General features: G+C 42.0%; 4 protein-coding genes across 10 annotated transcripts; 1 reads left to right on the top strand and 3 right to left on the bottom strand.

Annotated features, from left to right (window-relative positions):
* Positions 1–3,018: 3,018 nt before the first annotated feature.
* LOC131126109 (schwannomin-interacting protein 1-like) lies at positions 3,019–13,519 on the bottom strand. 5 transcript variants are annotated; one of them, XM_058068306.1, is made up of 12 exons: positions 13,074–13,519; positions 12,909–13,010; positions 12,728–12,846; positions 10,339–11,259; positions 9,258–10,263; positions 8,944–9,180; positions 5,802–5,911; positions 5,107–5,215; positions 4,642–4,848; positions 4,237–4,360; positions 4,021–4,114; positions 3,019–3,955 (listed from the first exon to the last, which is right to left on the bottom strand). In XM_058068306.1, exons 6-12 carry the CDS (start codon positions 9,133–9,135, stop codon positions 3,904–3,906), a joined length of 888 nt encoding a protein of 295 aa, XP_057924289.1. In that variant the 5' UTR covers positions 9,136–9,180; positions 9,258–10,263; positions 10,339–11,259; positions 12,728–12,846; positions 12,909–13,010; positions 13,074–13,519; the 3' UTR covers positions 3,019–3,903. The 5 variants fall into 5 exon arrangements, with proteins under 5 accessions (XP_057924289.1, XP_057924293.1, XP_057924292.1 ...); XM_058068310.1 differs by lacking the exons at positions 9,258–10,263; positions 10,339–11,259; positions 12,728–12,846; positions 12,909–13,010; positions 13,074–13,519 and adding an exon at positions 7,110–7,224 and having other exon boundaries at positions 8,944–8,962; XM_058068309.1 differs by lacking the exons at positions 8,944–9,180; positions 9,258–10,263; positions 10,339–11,259; ... (1 more) ...; positions 12,909–13,010; positions 13,074–13,519 and adding exons at positions 7,110–7,224; positions 7,343–8,917.
* On the top strand, positions 12,918–21,183 carry LOC131126107 (glutamate-rich protein 6). Of its 3 annotated transcripts, none has more exons than XM_058068302.1 (12): positions 12,918–13,394; positions 16,786–16,855; positions 16,954–17,015; positions 17,078–17,176; positions 17,239–17,325; positions 17,392–17,585; positions 17,652–17,707; positions 18,717–18,880; positions 19,079–19,158; positions 19,255–19,413; positions 19,510–19,729; positions 19,859–21,183. In XM_058068302.1, exons 2-12 carry the CDS (start codon positions 16,837–16,839, stop codon positions 20,114–20,116), a joined length of 1,398 nt encoding a protein of 465 aa, XP_057924285.1. In that variant the 5' UTR covers positions 12,918–13,394; positions 16,786–16,836; the 3' UTR covers positions 20,117–21,183. The 3 variants fall into 3 exon arrangements, with proteins under 3 accessions (XP_057924285.1, XP_057924284.1, XP_057924286.1); XM_058068301.1 differs by lacking the exon at positions 12,918–13,394 and adding an exon at positions 15,947–16,095; XM_058068303.1 differs by lacking the exon at positions 12,918–13,394 and adding an exon at positions 16,633–16,663.
* On the bottom strand, positions 14,074–15,944 carry LOC131126108 (uncharacterized). The gene is made up of 4 exons (XM_058068304.1): positions 15,583–15,944; positions 15,391–15,516; positions 15,182–15,300; positions 14,074–15,111 (listed from the first exon to the last, which is right to left on the bottom strand). Exons 1-4 carry the CDS (start codon positions 15,860–15,862, stop codon positions 14,257–14,259), a joined length of 1,380 nt encoding a protein of 459 aa, XP_057924287.1. The 5' UTR covers positions 15,863–15,944; the 3' UTR covers positions 14,074–14,256.
* On the bottom strand, positions 20,143–24,988 carry selenot1a (selenoprotein T, 1a). The gene is made up of 6 exons (XM_058068311.1): positions 24,784–24,988; positions 23,272–23,382; positions 22,157–22,283; positions 21,757–21,844; positions 20,724–20,889; positions 20,143–20,646 (listed from the first exon to the last, which is right to left on the bottom strand). Exons 1-5 carry the CDS (start codon positions 24,921–24,923, stop codon positions 20,765–20,767), a joined length of 591 nt encoding a protein of 196 aa, XP_057924294.1. The 5' UTR covers positions 24,924–24,988; the 3' UTR covers positions 20,143–20,646; positions 20,724–20,764.
* Between the last annotated feature and the right edge of the window lie 28 nt (positions 24,989–25,016).

Below are 25,016 nucleotides of genomic sequence, written 5' to 3'. Positions count from 1 at the left end.
CAAATCTGAAATTAGTTTTTCTCCATAAGCTCTAGTTTTCATGCAATTTGAGATAGATGAAATAGTCTAAATATATGAACTTACGTAACCCAAATCTATGCGTTTTGAGATTATATACATAGATTCCATTCCTGTTCCAGTTTTCAAAGGTTTGCCTTCATTAAACGATAAAGACATTGGACATGATACGAACGAGGAAGACAGTTGTGACAATGAATTGCCAGAAACTGAGTGGGAACAATCCGAGGAATGTTCTTCAGAGACTGAATCTCCCCCAGCCCCCAAGCCTCTTCACCAAACTGAACTGAATGACTTAGTTCGGGATTTAGGTCTTTCAAAGAAAGCAGCTGAGCTTTTGGCATCAAGATTACAAGGCAAAAATCTTGTTGATCACACTGTTAAAGTGTCATATTACAGAAAGCGCGACCAGCTTTTTGTGACCTTCTTTTCTGAAGACAGACAGTTTGTTTACTGCCATGATATCCCAGGTCTTCTCAAAGAACTGGGTGTTCCTCACTATGATCCAACTGAATGGCGGCTCTTTATAGACAGTTCTAAACGCAGTCTCAAGTGTGTTCTTTTGCATAATGGCAATGTTTACGGGGCAGTGCCTGTAGGTCATTCAGTTCATCTGCGGGAAGACTATGATGACATCAGAATGGTCATGGAATTCTTAAAATATCGTGAGCACAACTGGATCATTTGTGTAGACTTGAAAATGGTAAACTTCCTTCTTGGTCAACAGAAAGGTTTCACCAAGTTTCCATGTTTCCTCTGCATGTGGGACAGTCGAGCACGAGACAGACACTGGGTCCAGAAGGACTGGCCTGTTCGTGAAACCCTTGAAGCAGGCATGCCAAATATCACACATGACCCAATTGTTGACAGAGATAGGATCATCTTTCCTCCTCTGCACATCAAACTAGGTTTGATGAAACAATTTGTCAAGGCACTGGATACCGAAGGTGAATGTTGTCGTTCGACAAGATCAAAGCAGGTGTGTTTGATGGCCCACAGATTCGAACCCTCATTCGTGATGATCAGTTTGTTGCCAAGATGACCGCCTTGGAGAGGGCAGCATGGTTATCCTTTGTGGCAGTCGCTTAGAACTTCCTTGGAAACAACAAGGCAGAGAACTACAATGAACTTGTGAACAGAATGCTCCTCGCTTTTCGTGCTCTCAGGTGCAACATGAGCATCAAGCTTCATTTCTTGAACAGCCACCTTGACCAGTTCCCTGAAAACCTGGGGGCTGTGAGTGACGAACAAGGAGAGCGGTTCCACCAAGACCTAAAGATCATGGAAGAACGCTACCAAGGTCGCTATGTATGATGGCCGACTACTGCTGGAGTATTAAACGAGATTGCCCAGATGAAGTGTACAAACGCAAAAGTTACAAACGCAAATTCCTGCCTGACTAAAATACTGTACTGACAGAAAGTGATAAGCGTTATTAGCTGTGATTGACTCTTATCTGAAGAACGTTGTAAATTATGCTTATTTCACGTTGCGATAAAGACTGTTTTCTGAGAAACGCTTCCAGAAAAACATATGGCACTTCTAACAATGGTGTACTTTAATCTAAAATCACATTTTAATGTTCTGTTTCTTTTGCCTTGTTAAATATACTGATTTGTGGCTGACATTGCAATATCCTATAATAATGCTCGATTTTTTTCTATTTTTAATAAAAATTAAAGATTGCATAAAATCTGTAGCTTGCAGAAAAAAACTAACTTCAGATTTGAACTCAGCACACTTAAATTGACTAAAAACAAGTCTTACTTTAAATGCAACATTTTGAGTGTTCCCCAGTGTAATCTGACCAATCAGAGAGAACAATACAATTGGCACTGCACATACAGAAAGCCGGTATCAGTGCGCATCCTGTTTTGTTTGTGTACATTAAGTACACGTATGATAGTTACAGTATGTTATGCAATTCAGGAGAACACAAATTGTGTTTTTACAGTATTCTGTAACATGGAAGTTTTTTTTACGCCATACAAGGCATGTCTCTACCTTGACACCTCCAACTTTCATGAGAAACATTATTTTACTACTAAAAAACATACAATGTAAAGAGTTTGTAATGAGATGATTTTTGTCACTGTCACCTTCATTGTGCAGTCAAATATGAGCACTGCTTTTAATAACATTTTTATTATTGTCTGCAAATTGTTATTTTTCATGTGTCGCTCTACTGCAGCCTACAAGTTGAATGCACCTGCACTGTATGACATGTCTTGTACCATTGTCTTGTATAATTGGGTATGTTGAGTTGTGTTAAAGCTGATCATCATGGAATGTAGATGATGTTAATGTGTGCTATAATATCTTAACAAAATTTTATCAGTAACAGCGTACTAGTGGTAGGTTATAACATTTCGTTTCTGTAATGTGTGAAGGTGAACGAGTGCATGTGTGTGTGTGGGGGGGGGGGGTGTATTGTATGTTGAGAATGGCTTCTGTGTTGTAATTATTTAATTAGCATAGCACATTAAAGCACCTTACATTCTTTTACAACAATGCCATTGAAGAAGTTAAAGGTGACTTCAAATTTATTTCAGCCAAAAGGCGCTAAATCCATCATTTCAGCCAAAAGGCACTAAATCCGAAAAATAAAATAATTTAAAATTATAAAATACATGGTGTGTGCAGGATTTTTATAGCATGCGTTTTTATGACCTATATTGATAGCTCTTTCATTTGCAATATAGACTTGATGACCAAATAGATTGATATGTGCGTAATTAAAAATCATTGATTTTCTCGAAATCAGTCAAAATGGATTTAGCGCCTTTTGGTTGCAAGCTCTTCATTTCCTGCGACTACCCATGCTTTTCGTGAGTCTGCTGACTGAGCAGCATCCAGACTGAGAACTCATTGGATCCAAGTTAATGGAGGCCTTGGACTCATGATTCTTGATTCAGTACAAAGATTCGACTCATTAACCTTGACCATGTCTAATGTGTTGCAGATGTTTTGTAAAACAACGTTTAGACATAAAACAAACAGTCACATTTAAAATGTTTAATTTCTTTACAATCATCATACAGTACATGGCATACAATAGAAAAAGAAAGTTGACAGCATGTAAAAAGGACACACTATTCATGACCAATAAGTGGTTGCTTCCTTCTCTTTGGCATCCTTCATGTCCATAATCTTACATAAAATAGATATGTCAAGTGCAGGATTTTACGAATGTTTTGTTTTACAGATTTATGCTTACCTAGCAAAATGAGCCTCTCACCGCATGTTTATTTTGAGGCAGTTCATCATACCTCTATTTTTGCTCTGTCGCTCCCATTTCGCCCCAAATCTCTATCCTGCATGTTTTCCGTGACGTATTTGAAAAAATAAAAAAAGCACAAATAAAGTGTGCACTAGCAGCATTTTTTACATCCAGTTTTGTGTGATTCTCAGTAATGTTGCAGCATTAGAACGTCACATTGAAGCTAAGCTGCAAATCAGCGCTGTCTTGGACTGACAGATTTAATGATTTTCTATTACAACACTCAATTTCCGTGCATCTGCTCCCTTCCAAACCATCATTTTGTACTGAAAATGTACATTGAAAAACCAATGAGATGACAAATTGGTCTCCGGATGGAATTATGTCAAGAAGATTCCCTTAATTCTTTGAACTAAATCCAGCAGTTATTATTACTATTATGAATCCAATGGGAGTGAAAAGCCTATCAGCTGTGCCTGTTTAAAACTCCCCTCCATAAGCTTCATTTATGTCCTTGGACGACATCCAGTGGTGCAATACTTAACTATATGCTCTCTTTTTTTCCTCCAGAGACAGCACAGATGGAGTTTCCGTGGCAACACAAGGGACAATCGATGGAGTGAGTACTAAGTCGGATGGCGTGCAGATGGACACACAGGAGGAATTTATTTAGCGTTGGCTTTCTCTGCCTGGTGCCGCTGGTGGCTGTGAGCATGTCTGTCATAGTAAACACAAGAGGTACTACATAGAATTCCAAAAAAACAAGATGTGAGTGCTTTTACCTGGTGAGGTCTTCGATGTCCACCAGCATGGCATCCTGCTCTACATGCTGCTCATCCCTCATTAGGAGGAGCTGCACCAGCTCCTCATTTAGACCTGCATCCAGATCATATGATATTGAATGTAAATATGGAACATAAAAGTTGTTCATTTATAATCATAAGGCCATCTCAAATAAATCTGTTCAATAAAATGCCATAAACAGCAAATTGACTTACTCTGGATCTGCGAGTGCATGTCATTTGTGATGACTTGGAGCTGCCCAAGACTCATATCCCTCATGTCCCCTCGCCTCAGATTCCTCTTCATCAAGCCTTCGCTGATGTGAGGCAAGTGGGGAAGCTGTATGCACATCACAGATGGATTCATTTATATTGCATCCAGTGGATAATATGTTGAGCTACTTAGCATTATGGAAATGTAGTATACGTAATGCCTTTGAAATGATTTTTTTCTCCTGTGGGATTGAAGTCCACCTTAAAATCCTGATCCAATTAAAGAGGATTTTCATGTAAAACCCTGCTAAATTCTCCTATAACCTGCAAGACGACTAGTCCTACAATACTCGGCATTTAGGATGTAATCTGTGGCGCAAATTCTTACTGGGAATATTCCCGACTCACCAGATCTGCCACAGGTGAGCGTCTGTGTAGCTGTATTTGCCTTTCCACCTCCACCTGCATCTTGGCCATGGGTCTCGCCAGAGCCAGTGCCACCCGGGCCTCCTCCTGGAGCCTCCGCTGCACCCGCCAGAACCCGCCGCAGTCATCTAATGGATCTGAATCCTCCTCTGCTGTGTCTCGATCAGATAACGATGAGCTCTGCTTGCTCTAAAGAGGAAGATGACGTGATTATACATTGTGCAGAAACAGGAAGTGTCTTACAGGACATTTCATTAAGTCCACCTGCACAATTTGAGGTTACAGGTATTCCATCTAATAAAGCTAATACTGCCATAAGTGCAATTCTAAAATACAACAAGCACAATAAGCATTGTCACACTAGCACTGCAGAGTGTACATCATAATACAACTCTTGCATTGGATCTCATTAGAGTTGTTGAGATTATAATAAGACTGTGTGCGTACCACAGGTGACAGAGGTGTATCCAGACTGGTTTCTGTCCTGCTGTCCTCCGCATCGCTGTCTTTGTCGCTGCTGCTGTCGTTGACAAAACACACCTGCAGGTTTTGCAAACTGATGAAAGAGATATGTGTGAGACACTCGGCTAGAAAAAGCCCCAGAACTTTCAGCAAAACCACTTTTAGAATACAACAGTGGTAAATGTTATGTTGTAAAATGGTCGTCAGGAACAAAAGAATGGAAGGTCTTAGAGCAGCGAGTGGTTTTAAACATGAAAGGCACAAATGATTTCTGAGGAAGGTCCAGCAGGTTGAGAAAAATAAAGAAAAAAAAAACCTTCTAGTAAAGTAAAAAATAAAATAAAATCAGGCAAATGTGTTTGTTGTGTGTAGTTAGAACTCACAAATAGACCAGTAATTAAAATAAATTAAATTGAATCTTTAGGCCTGGATGCGTGCGTTCATATAAAATGAATCAGTCATGACACTGCGTGGGAAGAGACTACTAAAATAAAAAGTAGAAAGTGTGCCAAGCATAATTAAATACCCATGTTCTTAGATGGAGGGGCTGTCAGCCATGTAGCAAATGCAGAGATCAAACATGTCAGGCATCAGAAGCAAAAATATTGGCGCCGGCCTTCAAAGGGCCGTGTTGATCAAACCCCTTGTGTCGCATCACACGCTCCCATTCAAAAGCCTACCGAGAGGACGAGTCGTTTTTGCTGCAACTGGTGAAGATGACTGGCTCGTCGTCATAGAAACTGCCGAGAGCAAGTTTCTGCCTGATTGACTCTCTCTCATTCCTCTGGGCCTGTTGGAATAAAAACAAGCACAAATAAAAGAAGACTGTACAATCAAGGATATTAAAAGTATATGGGATGATTATGGCCATTCTTTGGCAGCAACTGCATATGGTTTGCTTTTATTTTGCAGCTCAATATTAATGTGGTTTTCATTTATGTTTTGCTATAATATAAAACATGCAACATCTTGCTTGTGTTGCCACACGTACATAGGAATAAACCGTCAGTTATAATTAACCCAATTTAGACTATACTGTATGTACTGTATTACCATTACATCCACACAAACCATAAACACGATAAAAAGCGTATGAATGTGAATTCAAAACAACTTGAATTTTATTCTTATAGAGAGCGACTGACCCGAGCCCTTTTTTGGCTCAACCCTTAGTTTGGAAAACCTATTTTTAGGAAAAAGTATGCCCCAAAGTATACAGTATATTAAGTAAGCCTATACAATAACGGTATGGACAGGTGACGTCTTTATAGTAAAGTGCCGCCTAATTACCCCGCAGTGTATCATGGGATTGACGGCCCTCTGTAAGGCTGCTATAGAAGGAATGATGTGGCAGATTCCATCTCCAGCCTTGTCCTGGTAGTGACTTTTTATCGTAGTACTCACATTTACAAATATGACAACATGTTGTATAATAATTATGCTTGCATTGATCTTTTCCCAATTTCACAGCCACTATTAGTCATTTCAATCCATATTTCTTTCATTTGTCCAAAGTAGTTATCACATATTCTATTGCCAGTCTACCATCATGCACCTTTCCCTGCTTTTTAATGACCATCTAATTGCCAACACACAGCTTTAACGGGACGTGTGTTTCTATTCAGGCACTGTGGCGAGGCTATTTTTGCATAATGAGATTCATGTCCCAAGGCTATCTGCTTGTTGTGTGTGCGCGCGCCACAAAAACTGGAACATTTGGTAGCGCAATATCAGGTTAGACTGTGATGACACCATGTTTCTATTTAAAAGGAGGGCAAACAGTTTTAACATAATACAGACCTACTCCCAATTTGACATGAGAGCTAAACAGACGACAAAAAGAACACACCCACTCTGCATAGCTGAATCACCCAGCGTCACACAAGTGATGGATGCCTATCATGTAATAATGCCTGACACAATTTTTCCACTGCCTGCGCACAACATTTCACATAAACGCAAACAGACACATGAACAGATACACACACCTGGTAAACGTGTTTCTCCTGGTGCACCATCACTTCAGCGCATTGTACTGAGCAGGCACGCCCTGCCCTTCGTCTACACTGCAGTGCAGCCGGACCCAGGAGACCCTTTCATATACTGCAGGAGAGGGAGGGGAAGGGAGACAGGAAAGGGGGAGGGATGTGGGAGGGGGAAGCGTGGGAAGACATACCGTACGTATGCAGGAGAGGAAGGATGGCGAGAGGGAGGTACTCACTGGTCTCCAGATGTGCTATCTATCCCTCCATCTTCCTCCTTCACCAAGAGCATACAAATGCACTGACCTGACTCATATACACGCGTGCATGTGATGGCTGCACAGTAAAAAGAGCGATACAAATAATAATCGGTTCTTGTAAATGTCAGTACATTTAACACTGGCTGGGACGCCGCTGGAGTGAACTCACTGACCTGAATCACAGACAGGGATTTGGAATCATTTGTTTTGCCTCCCATGTTCTCATGTGATGTAAAGAGAAAACTGCTCAGTGTAAACACACACACACACACACACACACAAGGCTAATAGTGCTGTGTCATAGCCGTGAATGCTGGGTAAACATTTTGAGTCATCTTTTCTGCTCCATTGCAGATGACTAATAGTTGAGTGTTTTGTCTCAGGGGCAAAGGTGCAGGTTTTATGAACTTGTATTAAACAACAACCCTGTAAGAAGTCACTCCTACAGTGTATACATCTTATACACACTTATACACATACCTCGCAGCTAGGAGACCCCAGTTCAATCCCACCCTCGGCCATCTCTGTGTGGAGTTTGTATGTTCTCCCCGTGCATGCATTCCAAAAACATGCTAGGTTAATTGGCGACTCCAAATTGTCCATAGGTATGAATGTGAGTGTGCATGGTTCTTTGTCTATATGTGCCCTGCGATTGGCTGGCGACCCCGCCTCCCGCCCAAAGACAGCTGGGATAGGCTCCAGCACCCCCGACGACCCTCGTGCGGATAAGCGGTAGAAAATGAATGAATATTTAAACTTTCTTGTATGTTTTCTTGTAATGTTATGTCTTGACCAGACCAGGGTGCACCCCGCTTCTTGCCCAAAGTCAGCTGGGATAGGCTCCAGCATACCCCCGTAACTCTGTCTTTATTCTCATAGTGTTTTGACTTTATCATAGCAATATAACTTTTAACCTAATTTTTAAATTTTTCCTACAATAATATTCAGACTTTTTATATCTAAATTTTAAGACCAGATGAAAAATTAAAAAAAATTACATTTTGCACTGTTGCATCTTAAGGGAGTTCCAATTAGAGCTTCAAAATGAAAAATGGGACAACTCAAATTCTTGATCAGGAGTGTATATATATAGTCTTTAATATCAATGTAATATATTTTTTTTTTCATTTTTGAAATGTTTAGAGGGCCAGTAAAAAAAAAAACCCACACAGTTACGGGCCATAAATGTCCCTCTGACACTCCTGATTCAGACTCAAAAGGTGAGTCTTCCCAAGGGATAATAGATAGACATATACTGAAACTTGTATAGTAAGTGTACAGCTTATTATTACACTGCTGTTATAATAATAACAGCTATATTAATATAATAATACACTGCTGTTATTATTATAGCAGTGTATTTTGTGTCCTCTGAAATGACAAAGCCATTAGTTTAATCCTAGCAACACTAGCGAGTAGCAAGATAATATAGTCTTGCCTACAGTCAAGCATAGTCTGCGCCGACATGAGTCTTGGGGAGCATGAATTCCGAAATGTATAGACATGTTGAAGCAGAGTATGATCGCCTCCCTTGGGAATGTGGGCTGCACAGCAGGTTTCCAATAATTAAAGACGCTCACCGAGATGCTGGACAGTCTGGATTGTCCTCCATTGTAACACTCTTGAAGCTCCTCGGCCCAGCTGCGACTGTTCACCATGGAGCCTCTTTCGGCTTCAATGATGTCCTCCTTCCCCAAGTCCATCCACCAGTGACCTGCTGTGACCCTTCCCATGAATACTTCATCCATGTCCACATCATAGTCTTCCTCCATGTAAAGATTGTCAGGGATGTCAGAGGTGAGATGTGTCTATGTTCCCTGAGATTTAAAAAAAAAAATGAGAAGTATTACTCAAACCACCTTAATCATGCAGAAATGCTGGGCAAAGCACTCACCTTCATGGCAGAATGGCAACAATTGCCCAATAACATCCTTTAATGAAACAAGAGCTGTCTCTCTCCAATGCTTGGGGACCACACGATATAAACATTCCAGGCTGCATGAAGTGAGGTCTTTGCTCGTCTTCAGGGAGGTTCAATAGTGAAGGAGCAGCATCACAAGCACACATCCCTGCTTCTGCAGCACAACATGACTGGGCAGTCACGTGCGGCCCAGCTCCAGTGATGTGTATAGATGTGCATCGTGGCAGGGGTGCCCAGAGGAGATGGCACCATGTGGAAATATATGGGAAGAGACAGAATGGGGTGTGTGCATGCGCACTGGAAAGCCTGGGCAGGTTTCACAGGAAAAGCCAAAGCAACATAGGATCATCAATTACATTTCATGCCCTTTTTTAGTTATGGAAGAAAAGCTGATAGCCAAACATGCTAAATATACTTAAGTAAAAAATACACAGGCATGGTAGTAGATTACCCCAACGTAACCCACCATCCATCCCTAGCTACAATATTTCAAAAACATTCTTCTCAAGGGACATTGGATGTTCACTGTGAGGTGTACTTGTGTTGCCAGTTATATAATAGCTGTGTGTTGACAAAAATAAGGATATTAGAAAAATAGTCATTAAGAAAAGAATTGCATAGTTGAAGTATTAATGACGTAAATATGCGACTTTAAAAGTCAAAATACTCATCCATCCGGTTCTTGTAAATGTCAGTACATTTGAGAAAAAAGGTCAAAATATGAGAAAAAAGGTGTGATTTTAGCTCACTTTGGTAACTACTGTATATCACAGCAATAGACAGTTGCCTTGTAGCTGAAAGGACATTGTACATGATTCAGAGCACATCCAGAGTACATATACTGCAGTTAAACATACTGGAGGTGGGGTACTCTACATATCACGACAAAGGTTTCATTTGAAATGGTAGCCTGTGTGTAAGAACCATTCAGACCACCTTCTAATTAAAACATTTATTGAATGGCATCAGGACTACACGCCTGAAAGAGAAAAATGAAAGACAGTTGGCATTGAGAGGTAGAAAGTACGGAAAGTGACAACTTGGTGATGCTTACCAGCTAAGGATCTAGATCATCCCAGTCATAGTCGGGGTCCTCATCCACAGCCTGAGGAACCCAGGGCTCTTGTTGCCAGTACTGGTAGTTCAGTAGGGGTCCAGATTTGTAGCTGCTCTGAGGTACACTTTTAGGATCGCTTGGCGTTTCACCTCTTGTGTTGTATGAAACCTCTGGTGCAAAGGGCGCTGCGGCATACGGGGTAAAGTTTCTATTCTTTGTGGTTGAAGTGGTGGTTCTGAGTTTACACCTTGATTTAGTAGCAGTGGTGGTGGAGGTGGAGGTGGCAGTAGTAGTGGTGGGTTTATATCTAGGTGATACAGTTGTGGTGGTAGGGGTACCTGCATGTTTGCATCTAGATGTAGTAGTAGGCATAGTGGGCGCCTTTGTCACAGTGGGTGGCCACGCCACAGTGGACGGCCTCGCCACAGTTGGAGCTGGGGTAGGTTCTATTGGTTGGTTCGGCCCTGGGTAATATTGAGGAAAAGCTATTGGACAAAGTGCACCTGGCATGTGGCAATAGGGTGCATTTGGGTAGGGAGGAGGAATATAGTGGGAATAGATGGAATAAGGCATTGCAAATTTCTGATTGGAGTCAGAGGGAGCATGAGTGGCGACTTGGGGTGAAGTGGTGGTCTTGGGCGGGCTGTAGCGTAACGGATAATACATGGGATTGTAAACTGGTTGGCCAAACTGATGATTTGCCATCATATTCATGTAGTAGAGGTAATACAAATAGGAATAATAATGTTGTTGGTAAGGGTCATAGCTGGAGAATGCCGGGGCTGCATAGCGCTTGGATCGGTATGTGTTCCCGGCAATTGGAGGGATGGAATCTCCAGTGGTCAAAGCGGCAGTCATGGGGCACGCCAGTGTAATTGAAGTCCGCAGGTAGCTCATTGGCAACACATAATAGCCATCCTGAAACAAAGCGAAGTAAGCAGCATCATGAAACTTAAAAAAAAAATAAAAAAACAATTGTTGCAATGACCGATAGGCTTTTGAATATATTTTATCATCAACTGGGCAGCCCCATTTTGGAGATCTATATTTACTGTATGTCGCTCAACCTCCCAGAACAAGTGACAAGTAGTGCATTCCATTTTGCCTCAATCCATTCATTCATGATCAACCAACTGCATTCTAATATATCCATAAATTATGCTGAACCTATCACATGAAACTCTTCCAATACCTTAAAAACTCCCCTTTTATCATATTAAACTTACAGGCTTCACTACACATCTTAAAAAGGGGACCTCTTATGCTTTTTCCACTTTCCTGACCTATAAATGTAGCCAGCTGGGATAGGCTCCAGCATACCCGGCGCCCCTTGTTAGGACAAAGTGTAGCTGACATAGCTTTGTTGCTAACATTAGTATCCTACTTTCTGATTCCAATGATTCTAGTCACTTATTACAAATCCTGATCCTAAATTGGTCAAGCTAGCAGGAGCGTTTGCAGGGGGGAGGAGCGAGCAGTGTATCAAAGATACATTTTTACAAAAAGTTAGTCACTACATTTACATGCAGTCAATATTCCGGTTTCTGAAACATTCGGAATAACCAGTTTACATGCCTGAGCACACAGGGTTATTCCTATATACATGGTAATTGTAAACAATCGGGATATCCAGATTAAAACAGTGATGCATGGAGAACATCATGACGCAATGCACGTCCGCTTCTTCCTGTATACAAAAACAAAAACACCAGCAAGGCACAATGAACAACCCTAACCCTGCAGTACTTGCCTTTCTTAGTGCTACAGTTAGTTTCCTTCTGGCTCCAAAAATGTGCAGTTTTGCGTGCCGCCATGTTTTCAAATTCAATACTTCCTGTCAAAGGCCCAAGATTCCTTTCGAACACAAATCAATATTAATTTCGATGGGAATATCTGTATACATGACCCAATACTCAGGTTAGAAAAGGTTTAAACCAGTGGTAATATTGAGCATATTCGGGTTTTTCAAAAGGTTATTGGTGTTTACATGGCCGTGTTGAACCAGGTTATTACTAATATTCCCGTTATTCATTCATTCATTCATTTTCTACCACTTGTCCTCACGAGGGTCGCAGGGGGTGCTGGAGCCCATCCCAGCTGTCTTCGGACAAGAGGTGGGGTACACCCTGGACTGGTCACCAGCCAAATCACAGGGCACATATAGACAAACAACCATTCACACTCACATTCATACCTATGGACAATTTGGAGTGGCCAATTAACCTAGCATGTTTTTGGAATGTGGGAGAAACTGGAGAACCCGGAGAAAACCCACGCATGCACGGGTGAACAATGCAAAAACAATGGGGGTGATGAAAAACCCAACATCGTTTCCTTTTTGTGTTAATATCTAATAACATCTGCTAATTGACGAGTGAACACATACCTCTTGTATTACATTGCAGCCATCATAAGGGATTACCAACACAAAGCCAAAAGCATTCTGATGGAGCAAATAGCCACACGATTCTAGTGCCTTGCTCAAGGGTTGGGATTGTCCACTGCCTGTGACAAGTACAGAGAGTCAGGTAAAGAAATATCCTGACTAGTGTTGGAACAAACTATACCCAGGTCTAGTCCCCAGTCTGCAGCTCCACGGCCCAGGACTGTTAATCTCATCTGATGTAAACCACATTGCAGAGAGGGCTCCATGAAGTCCCACAGTCCTTCTGGAATGAAAAAATTATCACAGCAGTTTTAACAGAATTATCTGCTAACATATCTTATCTTACCTGATGTTGGCTTCCCATTGAAGAAAATCTTGCCCTTCCTTACACCCTCACTTGCTAAATTGCGTGGGGGTCTGTGACCAAGACCCTTCCACGAAAAACATCTTAAACTCGGCACCAGAGCGAAGAGAAGCAACACAAGCGCAACAGTCCGACACGATGAGACACAACATTGCCTTGGAGCATCTACCGCCATAACGTAAACACTCTGTTATGAGGACAATGCTACGAAAATCTTTGCTACATTAGCTAGCTTTTGCTAGCAGGGTGACGCTGGTGAGGAGCAGGAGGGATTATACACCTGGTTAATCAAACTATACACAGGTGAGCTAATTACAAATCAAAATCCTATTGGCCGTCCTTTTTTCCAAATTACACCTTAAGTATTCCCCCATTATTTGCCACTGCACGGTACTTGAACATTACCGTTTAAATGTTGATAGTAGTGGTATTATTACGGAGAATATTGTGTTCCTCCAAGCCGCTGTTTCATGTGTGAGCTATAGGGGGCAGTGTACTGGTTAGAGCAAGCGTTTGGATGAAAAGGCGTAGATTAAGATAAGGAAGTTCTGCTTGTTGCTTTTGAAAATACATGCTCAAATGAATACAGTCATCCAGTTATTCAGCTGCCAATTACAATATTTTTTTATATATTCATTTCATACATTTACTTCAATGGAGTTAGCAAAAAACAGTATAACAGTCACAGTAATAAAAGTGTTTTCCGTCAGTCTGAGTGCTGTTGCCAACATTTCAGTAAGATAAGTAGCTATTGGCTGTCCTGAAAGTCGCCAGACAACGTCATCGTCAAATCTGCAAATAATTTGCATATGACGCTGTAAATGCTTTAGGAAAATAAACGTAATCCCAACTGTTGATTTGATTTTGGCCATAATTTCATAAAAATAAACAAATATTTTATCTCGACCAGTGCATCTCAAAGCTCTTCCATCACACATTAGCAATTGAGAGTTTTTTTTAATGAGTACAATTGAACAGCCAATAACAGAGTATGCTGTGTTTATTCTGGTAACATGACAGTTTGGCAATTTTTGCTCTTTAGTATGACATCAAAATTTGATCATAGCCATTTCAGTAATTGCTTAGTTACCAAGATATACAATATGTGATTCAAATGAAATCAACATAGACATCTTATTTATTCAGCAATTTATTGGAGCAACTTTCAGCTAGCAGCAAGCATTGCAGCCATGAGGTCCTGATAAGCGGGCATTAGCTTTGGGGGGAATTGGGATGGTGCTGCAGTTGTGGTCTCTGCTGGGTTTGCAGTCGGCTGTGGAGGGTAATAAGGATACGGCCAGGGAAAATGGGGACTACTTGGCTGCATTCCTTTTCCTTCTTTTTGGCCCAGTGTTTGCTTCCCAGTTAGTGGCTGATGTACTGGGAAATGCCAGACGTAGGGATTTACGAGTGGGTACCGACTCACTTGTGGCAAGTATTGTCGAGGTGCATAGAGGTTCTGAGGTGCTGGGAGGCCCACTGGGTACCCAGGGAACTGGGGCATTATGTGACTCCAAGGAACCCGAGACCCAGGGGGTAGAATTTGGGCTTGGGGCTCAGAGGAAAACGTGGGGTTCTTAGGTCCAGAGGGAAAGGGAAACAGAGACCCAGCAGGGAGGATTTGGACCGGGGGCTCAGAGGGAATCTTGGGGTTCTTAGGTCCAGAGGGAAAGGGAAACAGAGACCCAGCAGGGAGGATTTGGACCGGGGGCTCAGAGGGAATCTTGGGGTTCTTAGATCCAGAGGGAAAGGGAAACTGAGACCCAGGGGGGAGGATTTGGATCTGTGCATCAGTGGGTAATTTATGGCTGTGAAAGCCACGGGGTAAAACCTGATCCTTGGGCCAAGTGGGCAAATTGGTGGTCTGAGGCAGCGTAGCAGGGACTCGGGCATTGGAATCATTTGGATCCGACGGTAGTGCAGTGGTTACCTTTGGGGCAGCAGTTGTCGTGGGTGGTTTGGGGCACCAGAGAGAGACAGGAAGTTCCTTCCAAAGCATTGGCAGCACGAAACTTCCACCCTCGAGAGAAAACACATTCTATACTCTACAATGCATTGGAGACATTTGTTGCTTCTTTTGTAAACATTACCTGTTGAAGCATATAGCAGCCACCAAAAGGGACATACATGAGGAATCCAAGAGAATTCCAGCGTATGTTGTAGCCACAAGTTGAAGGCACGAGGGACAAAGGCAATGGATATCCATTAGCTTCAGAAGAAATGACGAAAAAAACTCAGCGTTCATTTTGTTGCATGTGAAAGATGTACAGTAAAGAGGTTTGATGTTTGATTACTTTACCTTTCTGCACACTCAAGTGGCTAAGCCCTGGTACATTAACCCTGAGCTTCATCTGGTCACCAGCGCAATGTAGCGAGCTCATAAGCCTCCAGAAGGCTTCCTGAGAAGTTGTCTGTTGTGTTGGTGCTAATGGAAAGTGAGAAATCTCTTATTTATATAAAACAACAAAAACAACAATATACTGCTTCCTACCAGGAACATCAGCTTGATAAAACATGTCATCCTCCACAGACGCGTTTGATTTCTTGGTGTTCATCACCAGAGAATCCCCTCCCAGAACATCCCCGAATACAATCTTGCCTCGTCTGAGGCCTGCAGCTTTGGCCTCTGGATCATCTTGTCTCCTGTCTGCCTTCCTCAGACGATAACAGTCGACCATCAAAACACATGTTAAAATAAGGGCTGAAGCCCAGCAAAGTGCAACAAATGTCTTGTTTGCTTTGTGAATCATGTCACTACGCTTGAGACTCATGGAAAAAAGCTCGCCTGTGACATTTTAGGGCTGCTTTTTGTATTGGTAACTAATTCCTTGTGGCAAGTGTGGCAGGGAAAGCAGCAACCAATGAGAAGCTGAGGTGGGCGGGGTAGTTGATCATCTTACAATTGGTTGCACCTGGTCAAGGATTGTTCAAATACCGCATATAAAGTATTTTGGAGATGTGAGATTTTACATCATTGTTGCGTTTTATGCCTTTTTTGAGACAGGTACGAAACAATGACGTTTCGTGACATATTGGAACCTATTGGGCGCTTTATCAGGTGTCCGTGCACTGCTCTTGTTCCTAATGAAGTGGCCGGTGATTGTATGGTAAATTAATAATAATACAGCTGCCTCAACCGCAGAATTTACGTATAATTTTGATAGCTTTGACGTCATACAAATTCCTTACATTAATCGCTTTTATATTGACGACAGCCGAATGTCTTGGTTAACCTGTCGTCCGTCCTTTTCCTACATCTGCTGGTGAAATTGTATAACTACAAGTCTCCCAAATAGAACCGCAGAAAGGAATGTGATGTTGTCACGATAAAACTGAACTTCCAAATTTGCCTTTTAAAAGTTTATTGTGTATTTTATATATATATTTATATATATGTATACATTTTTTGCATTTGTAATAGTAGGCATTGCTGGTTGACAATTCATTACACATCATATATCAGGTGGGTTGCCACGGTTACTCATGACAGCCACAACTAGCACATCGTCATGGTTACTGACAACAATAGTAAGACTGAAGCAGTGAACACATGCCTACAATGAGGCGTTCTGGTATGTCTGCTACTTTTCCACATTCTATTGCATCTTACAAACAATCTGACATGCATTTAGAAGCATGTTTACCTACCTGCAATGCATTCATTTTGAGTGAGGTGAATATTTATGCACGATAGAAGCACAAGACGTGAGTGAAGTCTGGAGAGGAAGAAAGTAGAGAAAAAAAGATGAGGTCCAGCTTTTCCGGTGAGTTTTCTCCTGGTATAATGCCAACATATGGGTGGTTACATCTACTTGTGGTCTCTGGGCTGCTTGAATTGATTCTAAAAATGTTTTGTCATTAGATAATGCGGTTGCAAAGTTAGAACATGATCTCTGCGAGCTCCTCCATGACCTAAACAACTATGTGAGTATATTTCCATGCATCTACTACGATCATCACTTTCCTGCTGATGTGATTTTCTATAGAGTACAGACCCACCCAGCCGCTGCATCAGAGCAGGAGTTCTGAGCTACTACCGCGAGTCAGACAACCCCAGGCTCAACACAGCAGACAGTCATTCAGAGGTAGTGAAACAAAATGTGGCCTCAATAGTACAGAACCTAAACGCTCCCTCATGTGGTCGCAGCCTCCATTTGAATGGCTGGGAAAGTGCGAGTACTGCAACAAGACCGCCTGGCCTTTGCTGGACGTGAGATGGGAAGACGAGATGGAGGTAAGACTCAACTCTGGGGAACTAAGCGCTCCATCAACACAGCTCACGTCCATCATGCACCTTTAGGTGATGCCAGGCTTCTGCTGCACCGAGCGCCAGAAACTGTGCATGGCTCTGGTGAAGAAGAGGCCTTTGGCGGAGGCCGAACAGGAAGCGTCCCCCAGCATGAGGCCAGGAAAGCCCACCACGCAACTGGCAGACGCGCTTCTCAGAGAGAAGAAAGCCCGCAGTATGAGCCTGGAACTGCAACGTGGACTGAGGTGTTCTTCTAAGGATTTAGCAGGCACTGATAGTAAGAAATTCATCTAAGTCATTTCTTCCGTCAGGGAGCGATCAGGATGGAAGAGGGGCGATGAGGCAGTCCAACAACGGACAGACACATGTGAGTAAACAGACAAGCTTCATCATTATTATCACATTGAAGTCATATTATACTGTACTATTTTTCAACAATTTTAAATCAGTTTCAGAGTGTACTGTGTACTGTATTGGAAGTGATTTGAAAGAAAAGTGTTTTTTGGGAACATGTCATTTTGTGTGTCTGTAGCTTTAATGCAAATGAGCTGTGTTTGTCCACACCTCTTTTAGACAGAACTGCAGTAGAGGGGGACACAATCATTAGCTATGGTGCTAACATTAGACTCACATTGTAGCAGCATTGTCATGCTATCTTAGCTTATTTGCTGAAAAAGTAAACAAATAAAATGTACTTTTTTGTGGGTGGTGTACACATGGGACCAATAATTTTATTAAATATCCATAATTATGGGACGGCACGGTGGTAGGGCCGGCCTTAAAGGGCCGGCCTTAAAGGGCCGGCCTTAAAGGGCCGGCCTTAAAGGGCCGGCCTCGGTGGTCAAGTAGTTAGCGCGCAGACCTCACAGCTAGGAGACCAGGGTTCAATTCCACCCTCGGCCATCTCTGTGTGGAGTTTGCATGTTCTCCCCGTGCACGCATGGGTTTTCTCCGGGTACTCCGATTTCCTCCCACATTCCAAAAATATGCTAGGTTAATTAGCGACTCCAAATTGTCCATAGGTATGAATGTGAGTGTGAATGGTTGTTTGTCTATATGTGCCCTGTGATTGGCTGGCGACCAGTCCAGGGTGTACCCCGCCTCTTGCCTGAAGACAGCTGGGATAGGCTCCAGCACCCCCCGCGACCCTCGTGAGGAAAAGCGGTAGAAAATGAATGAATGAATGAATCCATAATTATGGATATTAACATTGATTTGGACCTGTAAAACAAAATACAGTTGCCTTTTACGTTCATCTTGGAGCTTAATGCAAGCACCCCCATCTGGAAAAATCCTATGAAATGTCAAGTATTTTTTTGCAAAGGACATGGTGCAGGACTTTAGAATCTATAACATATACCTTTGTCGTCCAACAGCCCCTGAAATAAACGTCCTCAGCTTCCGGTTCGGTGCCTGTGCAGATCAACCGTGTTGGTTGGTCAATCGTAACCTGACTGAAAATGTTGTGCACATAAAGGAGGAGGCCAGCATGTTTGTTTGCGACCACAGGCCAACTCCTTTTGGTATATGCCATCATAAGGTGAGACTAATAACAAACCAATCATATGCCCATCAAAGGCGTGAGTTCCACCAGCGGTACGCCAATTAAAAAATAATCCTATCCTCCAAAGTATGTTTGCCAAACAATGCAACCCTTTTTTGCATCATTATCATGCAAACATACTGTACAATTTATGAGCTGTGTCAAGAATTCTACCTTCATACGTTGTTTTGTCAGGACGGGGAATTTCAACAGAAGTTTTACATGAACGGCAAGACCTTTGTCAACATGTTCCCAGATGGCTCAGCTCAGCTCTTGTATCCAGCCACTGCAAAAATAATCAGATTCTACCTTGAAAAATGTTTTGTACATCGCATATGCTGTCAAACGACCATCCTTATCAATGTGGACAGTTACCCCAGCGGCCTCGTGGCTCTTGTCGTTGTGGTGACCAAAGACAAAGGAAGGGTTTGCATATTATATGACGAGAGCCTCACACCCCATCGACCGATTCGAGCCATCTTCCAGTCCAATGGCATGGCGACCTGTTACCACAGAAATGGAAAAATATGGTAAACAGATGGTAAAAAGGATATATTGACTAGTATATGATTCTTGACCGATATCAAAGCATACTGAATATGCTGATTGTCTATGGCGGCTTTTAGGTTGAGTCTGAATAGACTAGGTGGTCAGTGTTTGGATGAGACCAGCGCCAGAGTCCGTCGCTGGACCTGGAAAACCCTTCCCCCGCCTCACCTGCCTCCACTCTTCCTGTCCCTCAATAGAAATGTTGGGATTCGAGTGCTGGGGAAGGACCAAGTGTTTGTCTCCTTCCTGGCTAATGGTCAACAAGCAAGGTGTAGCGTGGGTAGCTGCAGTGCTCAGGTAAGCCTGATGTATTCTTTATTTGAGTAAAGCTACATTCAGTGTCTGTTGCACGGTTTTAGTTTAGCAGGCTCAGTGTATCTCAGTTTAGTGTTAAAGGTTACACAGAAAAATGCCCGTTTCCCACAGTGTAAATGCACAAAAGAGAGGCCTTCTTGCGGACCATCGGTACTGAAGGATGAGCTCTTCGTGCTGGCGGCCAAAGTGAAGCTCCACCAGTGCATCCAGCATCTCAACTGGAGCCTGGTAACGCCCTTGCAACAGAAGACCATTCCGGCCCCGAGCATCCGTGCTTTTGGCAAAAGGCTTCTGGAGGTCAGCACCAACATGTTGATGAGCCAGCATGAACGCACCTTCATCCAGGGCTGCCTTCAAGACTGTCTCTAAACCAAAAACTCGAGGGAAGACCACTGTTTCCACAGTTACAATAGTTTTTATTCATCGTATCAACTCATTCCAAGTTATGCAAATATAAAAATTACTCAGAAATCATAGCAAAACAATTTCTCCAATGTTATTTTGACAATAGCATGACAAAATGTGCATTTCTACAGGGCATTAGATACTCTTACAATAAACCTTTAATAATTCTACATTTGGCTCAGTGGTATAAATGATAATTAATTCAATCACAATGATCAATAAGATGCAACCAGTTAGACTACTGAAGATGCACTCATGGATGTCAAATCTCTCCTAATGTGATATCTGCTGGGGTAAGAAGTAAATAGTACAAGAAAAGGACCAACTGGCTGGCAGGCGCGCTGTGAATCCCACTCTGGCGTCAGTGGTGGGGCATCCCTAAGGGGCATGGTGACGACAATGAGGGCATCCAGTCTGCGCTGGCAGTCTTCCTGCCTTCAGCGCAGACCTTCATAAACATCCCGTCACAGCCCCAGGAGAGTCCCACCTCAAACCTAGACAGAAGCACACAGAGACTTTAGCTTAGCCTTACCTTACAATATAGAAACATTGAAGTCAAACGCGTCCTTACATGGAGGGGCTTTAGCTGCTGCCACACAGTGAAGAGCGGTGTTAGGAGTGGTGGTGTGGCATTGTGTTCATGTGGACATTCATCTTCATCTCATTGTCCAGGATCTGCACCAGTTGCTGCATGGAGGGCAGGTGACCAGACTCCAATTTGGACCACACTGGCACATCTACATAGACAAATTTTTGTTCATAATTCCACACAACTATCAACATACAGTGGTGGCACCTCGGTTAGCGATGAAAATGTATGCCAAATTGTGCGCATATTTTCCAGTTGATACTACATGGTAACAGGAACCTGAAGTCAGCACTGTCACCTGTCTATGATGTCATCAGCAGGCGACTAGGTCTTTGCTAACAAACAGTTACACCACAAGCCTCATCTTTTCTTTTGATCACGGCTGCATAAATAACCCACAATGGAGGCAAACAAAGTCGCAGGTGCCAGAATTTTAATAAAGAAGTTGAGTCAAGAAATAACTCATAGCAAAACATGAATGTGACTCGGGTCTCCTGAATCACTCGCTGTCAACAATCATGTCTTCAATCAAGGTATAATTGAGACGCATCTTCTGCAACTGTAATTGTTAAACTATTAAAATGTGTTGAAAACAGAGGGCGGGCTATTTAACTTGTCAATCTTATCCAATGTTTTTCGGAATATGTCGTCTATTGTGAGCACAAACATCTTAGCTAAAAGCTAAGCGAAAATATATTTATCCGTGTCTTTTCGAGTTATTCAGAATTGGATATTTTAGGAAACAGAACAGATGGAACACTCAACACATGACTTTCCATTTTCCACTGAGAAATTCATAAAAATACTTTCCTATTCTTGTGTAGGAACCCTGCATTAACTTGTTTGGCTTACTGGAACGGATTAATTAGATTGACATGATTTCTTATGGGAAAAATGTATTGCTTTAGTGTACGTTTTATCAGTGTTTGGACCATCTGTAATGGCTTAATGACGCTAACCAAAGTATTCATAGCATTACTGACCCATGTGGTCGCATTGACCATAACACACTTACCATTTAATGTGATTTCGAAAGCCCCTGTAGACATCATCTGATTTTCGATCATATTGCTGAAGAAGAACACCATCATGCACGCATATATCTGAAAGTAGTGGGAAGGAACATAAAAAAAACAACAAAAAACTACGAAATGATCCATAACACCTCCTAAGACTCATTTAAGCACACCCATCATTGGCCCCGAACACTAATGGGACTTCCTGATGAGGCAATACACAGTAGACGGGCTAATTAAAGCCCATGGGCTTGCACTATACTTGCCACACAATATGTTATGTGTCATGTGATATATGATAACAAACAACACTCATTGTGATGCAGTGCAGCTCTTCGCTGCTGCAAACTCCAACCATGACAATCAACACTGTTCCATACAGAAGGCGTACAACTGTACCTTATTTCCCTGGCCCCACTCCCAGATACCTGGGGCTTGAACACCAAACAGGGCAAACGGATCCTTCCCAATAATGATGAGACCGATCACCAGCAGTTTGAAGACAGACAGGAAAGAAGCAATATGCCTGAGGGAGAGATGACAGACAAGACGCCAGCTTGAACAAACAGACCTTATGTGATTATGTTAAATGTGTTCAAACCCCTCCGGATAGCCTGCATATATTCTGATGGGTGTGGCTTAATTGTACATATAGACGCATCTACTGTTAATACCATTCATAACACAATCATCCATTTTCCCCCAATTTCAAATGTAAAGCTTTTAAATATGTATTTTTAAAATCACATAATAGGCCAGTGGTGTCCAAAGTGTGGCCCAGGGGGCATTTGTGGCCAGCAGTCCATGTTTTAATGTATTTCCAAATGAGGACAAAAGAGCAAAAAGGGGGAACGTAGCAAGAAAAAGTTGAAATGTTGGTGCCAATGATTACAAAAAACCTGACGCGGAGGCAGAATGTGGCCCTTGATAAGAAAGGTTTGGACACACCTTTCACAAGGTGTGGTATTAGTATTTAAATAAAATGTCATGTTTCCTTGAGGAAAGGGGAGAGAAATTATTGCGTTTCAAAAATATTTACAATTACACACTTCATTAAACTTGAAAATGCAATACAGAAGGAATTTTGACAGTGGCCACACAGAAACATAAACCAACCTTTATGCATAACACATCCATCCCGTGTCTTCATAGTTAGGTGTGAGTCCAAAATGTCTTTCCTTGTTTTGTTATACAGCTTGGATGGTAGTTAAATGTGTGACTTAACAGCTATTAATAAATGTTTTACCAGCATCACAGAAGGAACTGTGCTCACCCCGAGAGTTTCCTTTTCAGGTCACTGGTGTGTTTATTACCAGCACAACTCATGCAGACCCCGGGGTCTTATTAACGCCTTACAACTTGGCCATTGTAGCCTAAAAGCATTCGTCTTCACTAATGCAGTCTGTAGTGAATCACCTAATACAGTATTCATGAGGCTGTCACGGTAAAAGCTGAAATTTCTCAAACCACTGTGACAAAGAAGCTTACAATCCACCAGATAATCTCTTGCTTACCGATAGACGGGTATAGGAAGGTAGTTCTCCCCCTCAATGCGGATGTCTGGGTACCGCTGGTACAAAGCCTGCGTGTACTCCTCAAACACCCGCTTGTACCCTCAGGAGATGCTGCATGAACAAAAACAATCAAGTTACAGAAACTAGTGCACATCAGGCTACAAAGTGAACCATGACCTCACAATACTGCATTAGTTGAAATCTTAAAAATGTGTTAGAAAGATAAGAAACTATAGCATCAAATGTGACTCTATTGTGTGCACATACACAAACAACAATTTTGAGTCCTGGTGAGGTTACAAGGCAAGACATTCCATGTAGTGGTGAAACGATTCCTGGAGTAATTTGAGTAACCCAATTACGAAAAATTATTTTCTTTCTGCCTTGAGGACTCGTAGCACCCTTAACATCACCAATGCGGATGTTTAGTTGAAAGAGCAGAAAAATATATTTAATGTCACTGAACGTATCGTACGTACCGCACTAAACATAATGTAAGCTGTGTGGAGGGCTAGCTTTCTCTTCAGTCTGACTTCAACAATGTGGGACTCATAATTTCCTACGTATTTATACATGTTTTGTTAAAATTGTATACAGAATCGTTGTACACCTAGTTAAAATCCCACATTACTCGCCACCGCCTGTTGTATGTTATCACTTTTTGTCGTCCCATGGAGTTTCCCGTGTTCACAATCAGGCTGGTCATATTAAACTTCCCAAGTTCTGTGCCTTTTGTGCATGGTGGATAAATACAGTTTGTTCCGATGTACAATGTGAATCCATGAAATAAACCGCTATCTAAAAAAATAGCACATAGAACTACCAATTGCTATTGCTATTATATCATGATTAAGTAAAATATGTATTTTTGGTTGTACATTTAAGTGCTCTTTAACCAAGCAAAACTGTCTTTTATCCGATTACTCGAAGGAATTTGAGAATACTTGATAGCTACATCCCTAATTCAATGATAGCAAAGGTTAGCAGCTAAACTTTGCCAAATTGCTAATATTAGCTGACAACAAACATAGCTAGTGAGTGTGTGGTTGTGTGACATGTCTCCTGCGGAACTGTTGCTTTGGTTAGCTTAAAATTAATTTCAGTACAAAATATACTGTGTTTAGATGAACCTTTTATCTTAGTTAATTCTTAGTTAATGTTTCGCAATGTTACGCATATACATATATATACAAGACTGTAACGCGACTCAAAACGCATCGTAAACATGACTGTATTTCAAGACACTTACGGTTTCTTTAAATCACGTGTTTTGACAAAAATAAGGACTCGAGGCCTTCTTTTCCACTTATAACTGGTCGGAAGTAGATAAAAGACTTGCGTAGAAATTACGTGTTCCAACTTTGGCATAATTATTTAGTCAATTGATGACAAGATCCACCTAAAAGAGAACGGTTTAGAACTATCTTCAGCTGGCTATGAGATTAGCCACTACGTTCCGTTGATGTCTGCTAGCTTGCGATGACTCGCCACATTTTCCGCTCGTTCGCTCACCAAATTTGAAACTTCAGCAGGGGCCCTGCAGCGAACTGCATTTTCATCTTCTTCACACCACTGGTGTCACCAGACGTGGCGAGGCACAGCGACAAAACCCCGAAGACGAGGACAGAAAAGCGTAGCCAGTTCATCGCCATTCTTTCCGGGGTGTTTCCCGACTGAGGCTTGTTGAGCTTTAGGGGAAGGTGAATGGTTGGTCCCTGGCTTTTCTTCACTGGCACAACAGCGAC

Source organism: Doryrhamphus excisus, chromosome 3, assembly GCF_030265055.1.
Source record: "Doryrhamphus excisus isolate RoL2022-K1 chromosome 3, RoL_Dexc_1.0, whole genome shotgun sequence".
Classification (NCBI taxonomy): Eukaryota; Metazoa; Chordata; class Actinopteri; order Syngnathiformes; family Syngnathidae; genus Doryrhamphus; species Doryrhamphus excisus.
This window is presented reverse-complemented; position numbering and strand designations above follow the sequence as displayed.

Bases quoted from the DNA above. Each gene is read 5' to 3' on its own strand.
- LOC131126109 (XM_058068305.1), bottom strand. From the start codon at position 13,266: ATGGCGGTAGATGCTCCAAGGCAATGTTGTGTCTCATCGTGTCGGACT. The intron at 12,847-12,908 runs GTATAGTTTGTT...TACTTGTCACAG, and splicing joins AGACTGGGGACTAGACCTGG to GCAGTGGACAATCCCAACCC. The intron at 11,260-12,727 runs GTATGTGTTCAC...GCTTTGTTTCAG, and splicing joins GCTGCAATGTAATACAAGAG to GATGGCTATTATGTGTTGCC.
- LOC131126108 (XM_058068304.1), bottom strand. From the start codon at position 15,862: ATGAGTCTCAAGCGTAGTGACATGATTCACAAAGCAAACAAGACATTT. The intron at 15,517-15,582 runs GTAGGAAGCAGT...ACTTTCCATTAG, and splicing joins TTATCAAGCTGATGTTCCTG to CACCAACACAACAGACAACT. The intron at 15,112-15,181 runs GTAATGTTTACA...TTTTCTCTCGAG, and splicing joins GCTGCTATATGCTTCAACAG to GGTGGAAGTTTCGTGCTGCC.
- LOC131126107 (XM_058068302.1), top strand. The intron at 18,881-19,078 runs GTGAGACTAATA...TTGTTTTGTCAG, and splicing joins TTGGTATATGCCATCATAAG to GACGGGGAATTTCAACAGAA. The intron at 19,730-19,858 runs GTAAGCCTGATG...CGTTTCCCACAG, and splicing joins TGGGTAGCTGCAGTGCTCAG to TGTAAATGCACAAAAGAGAG.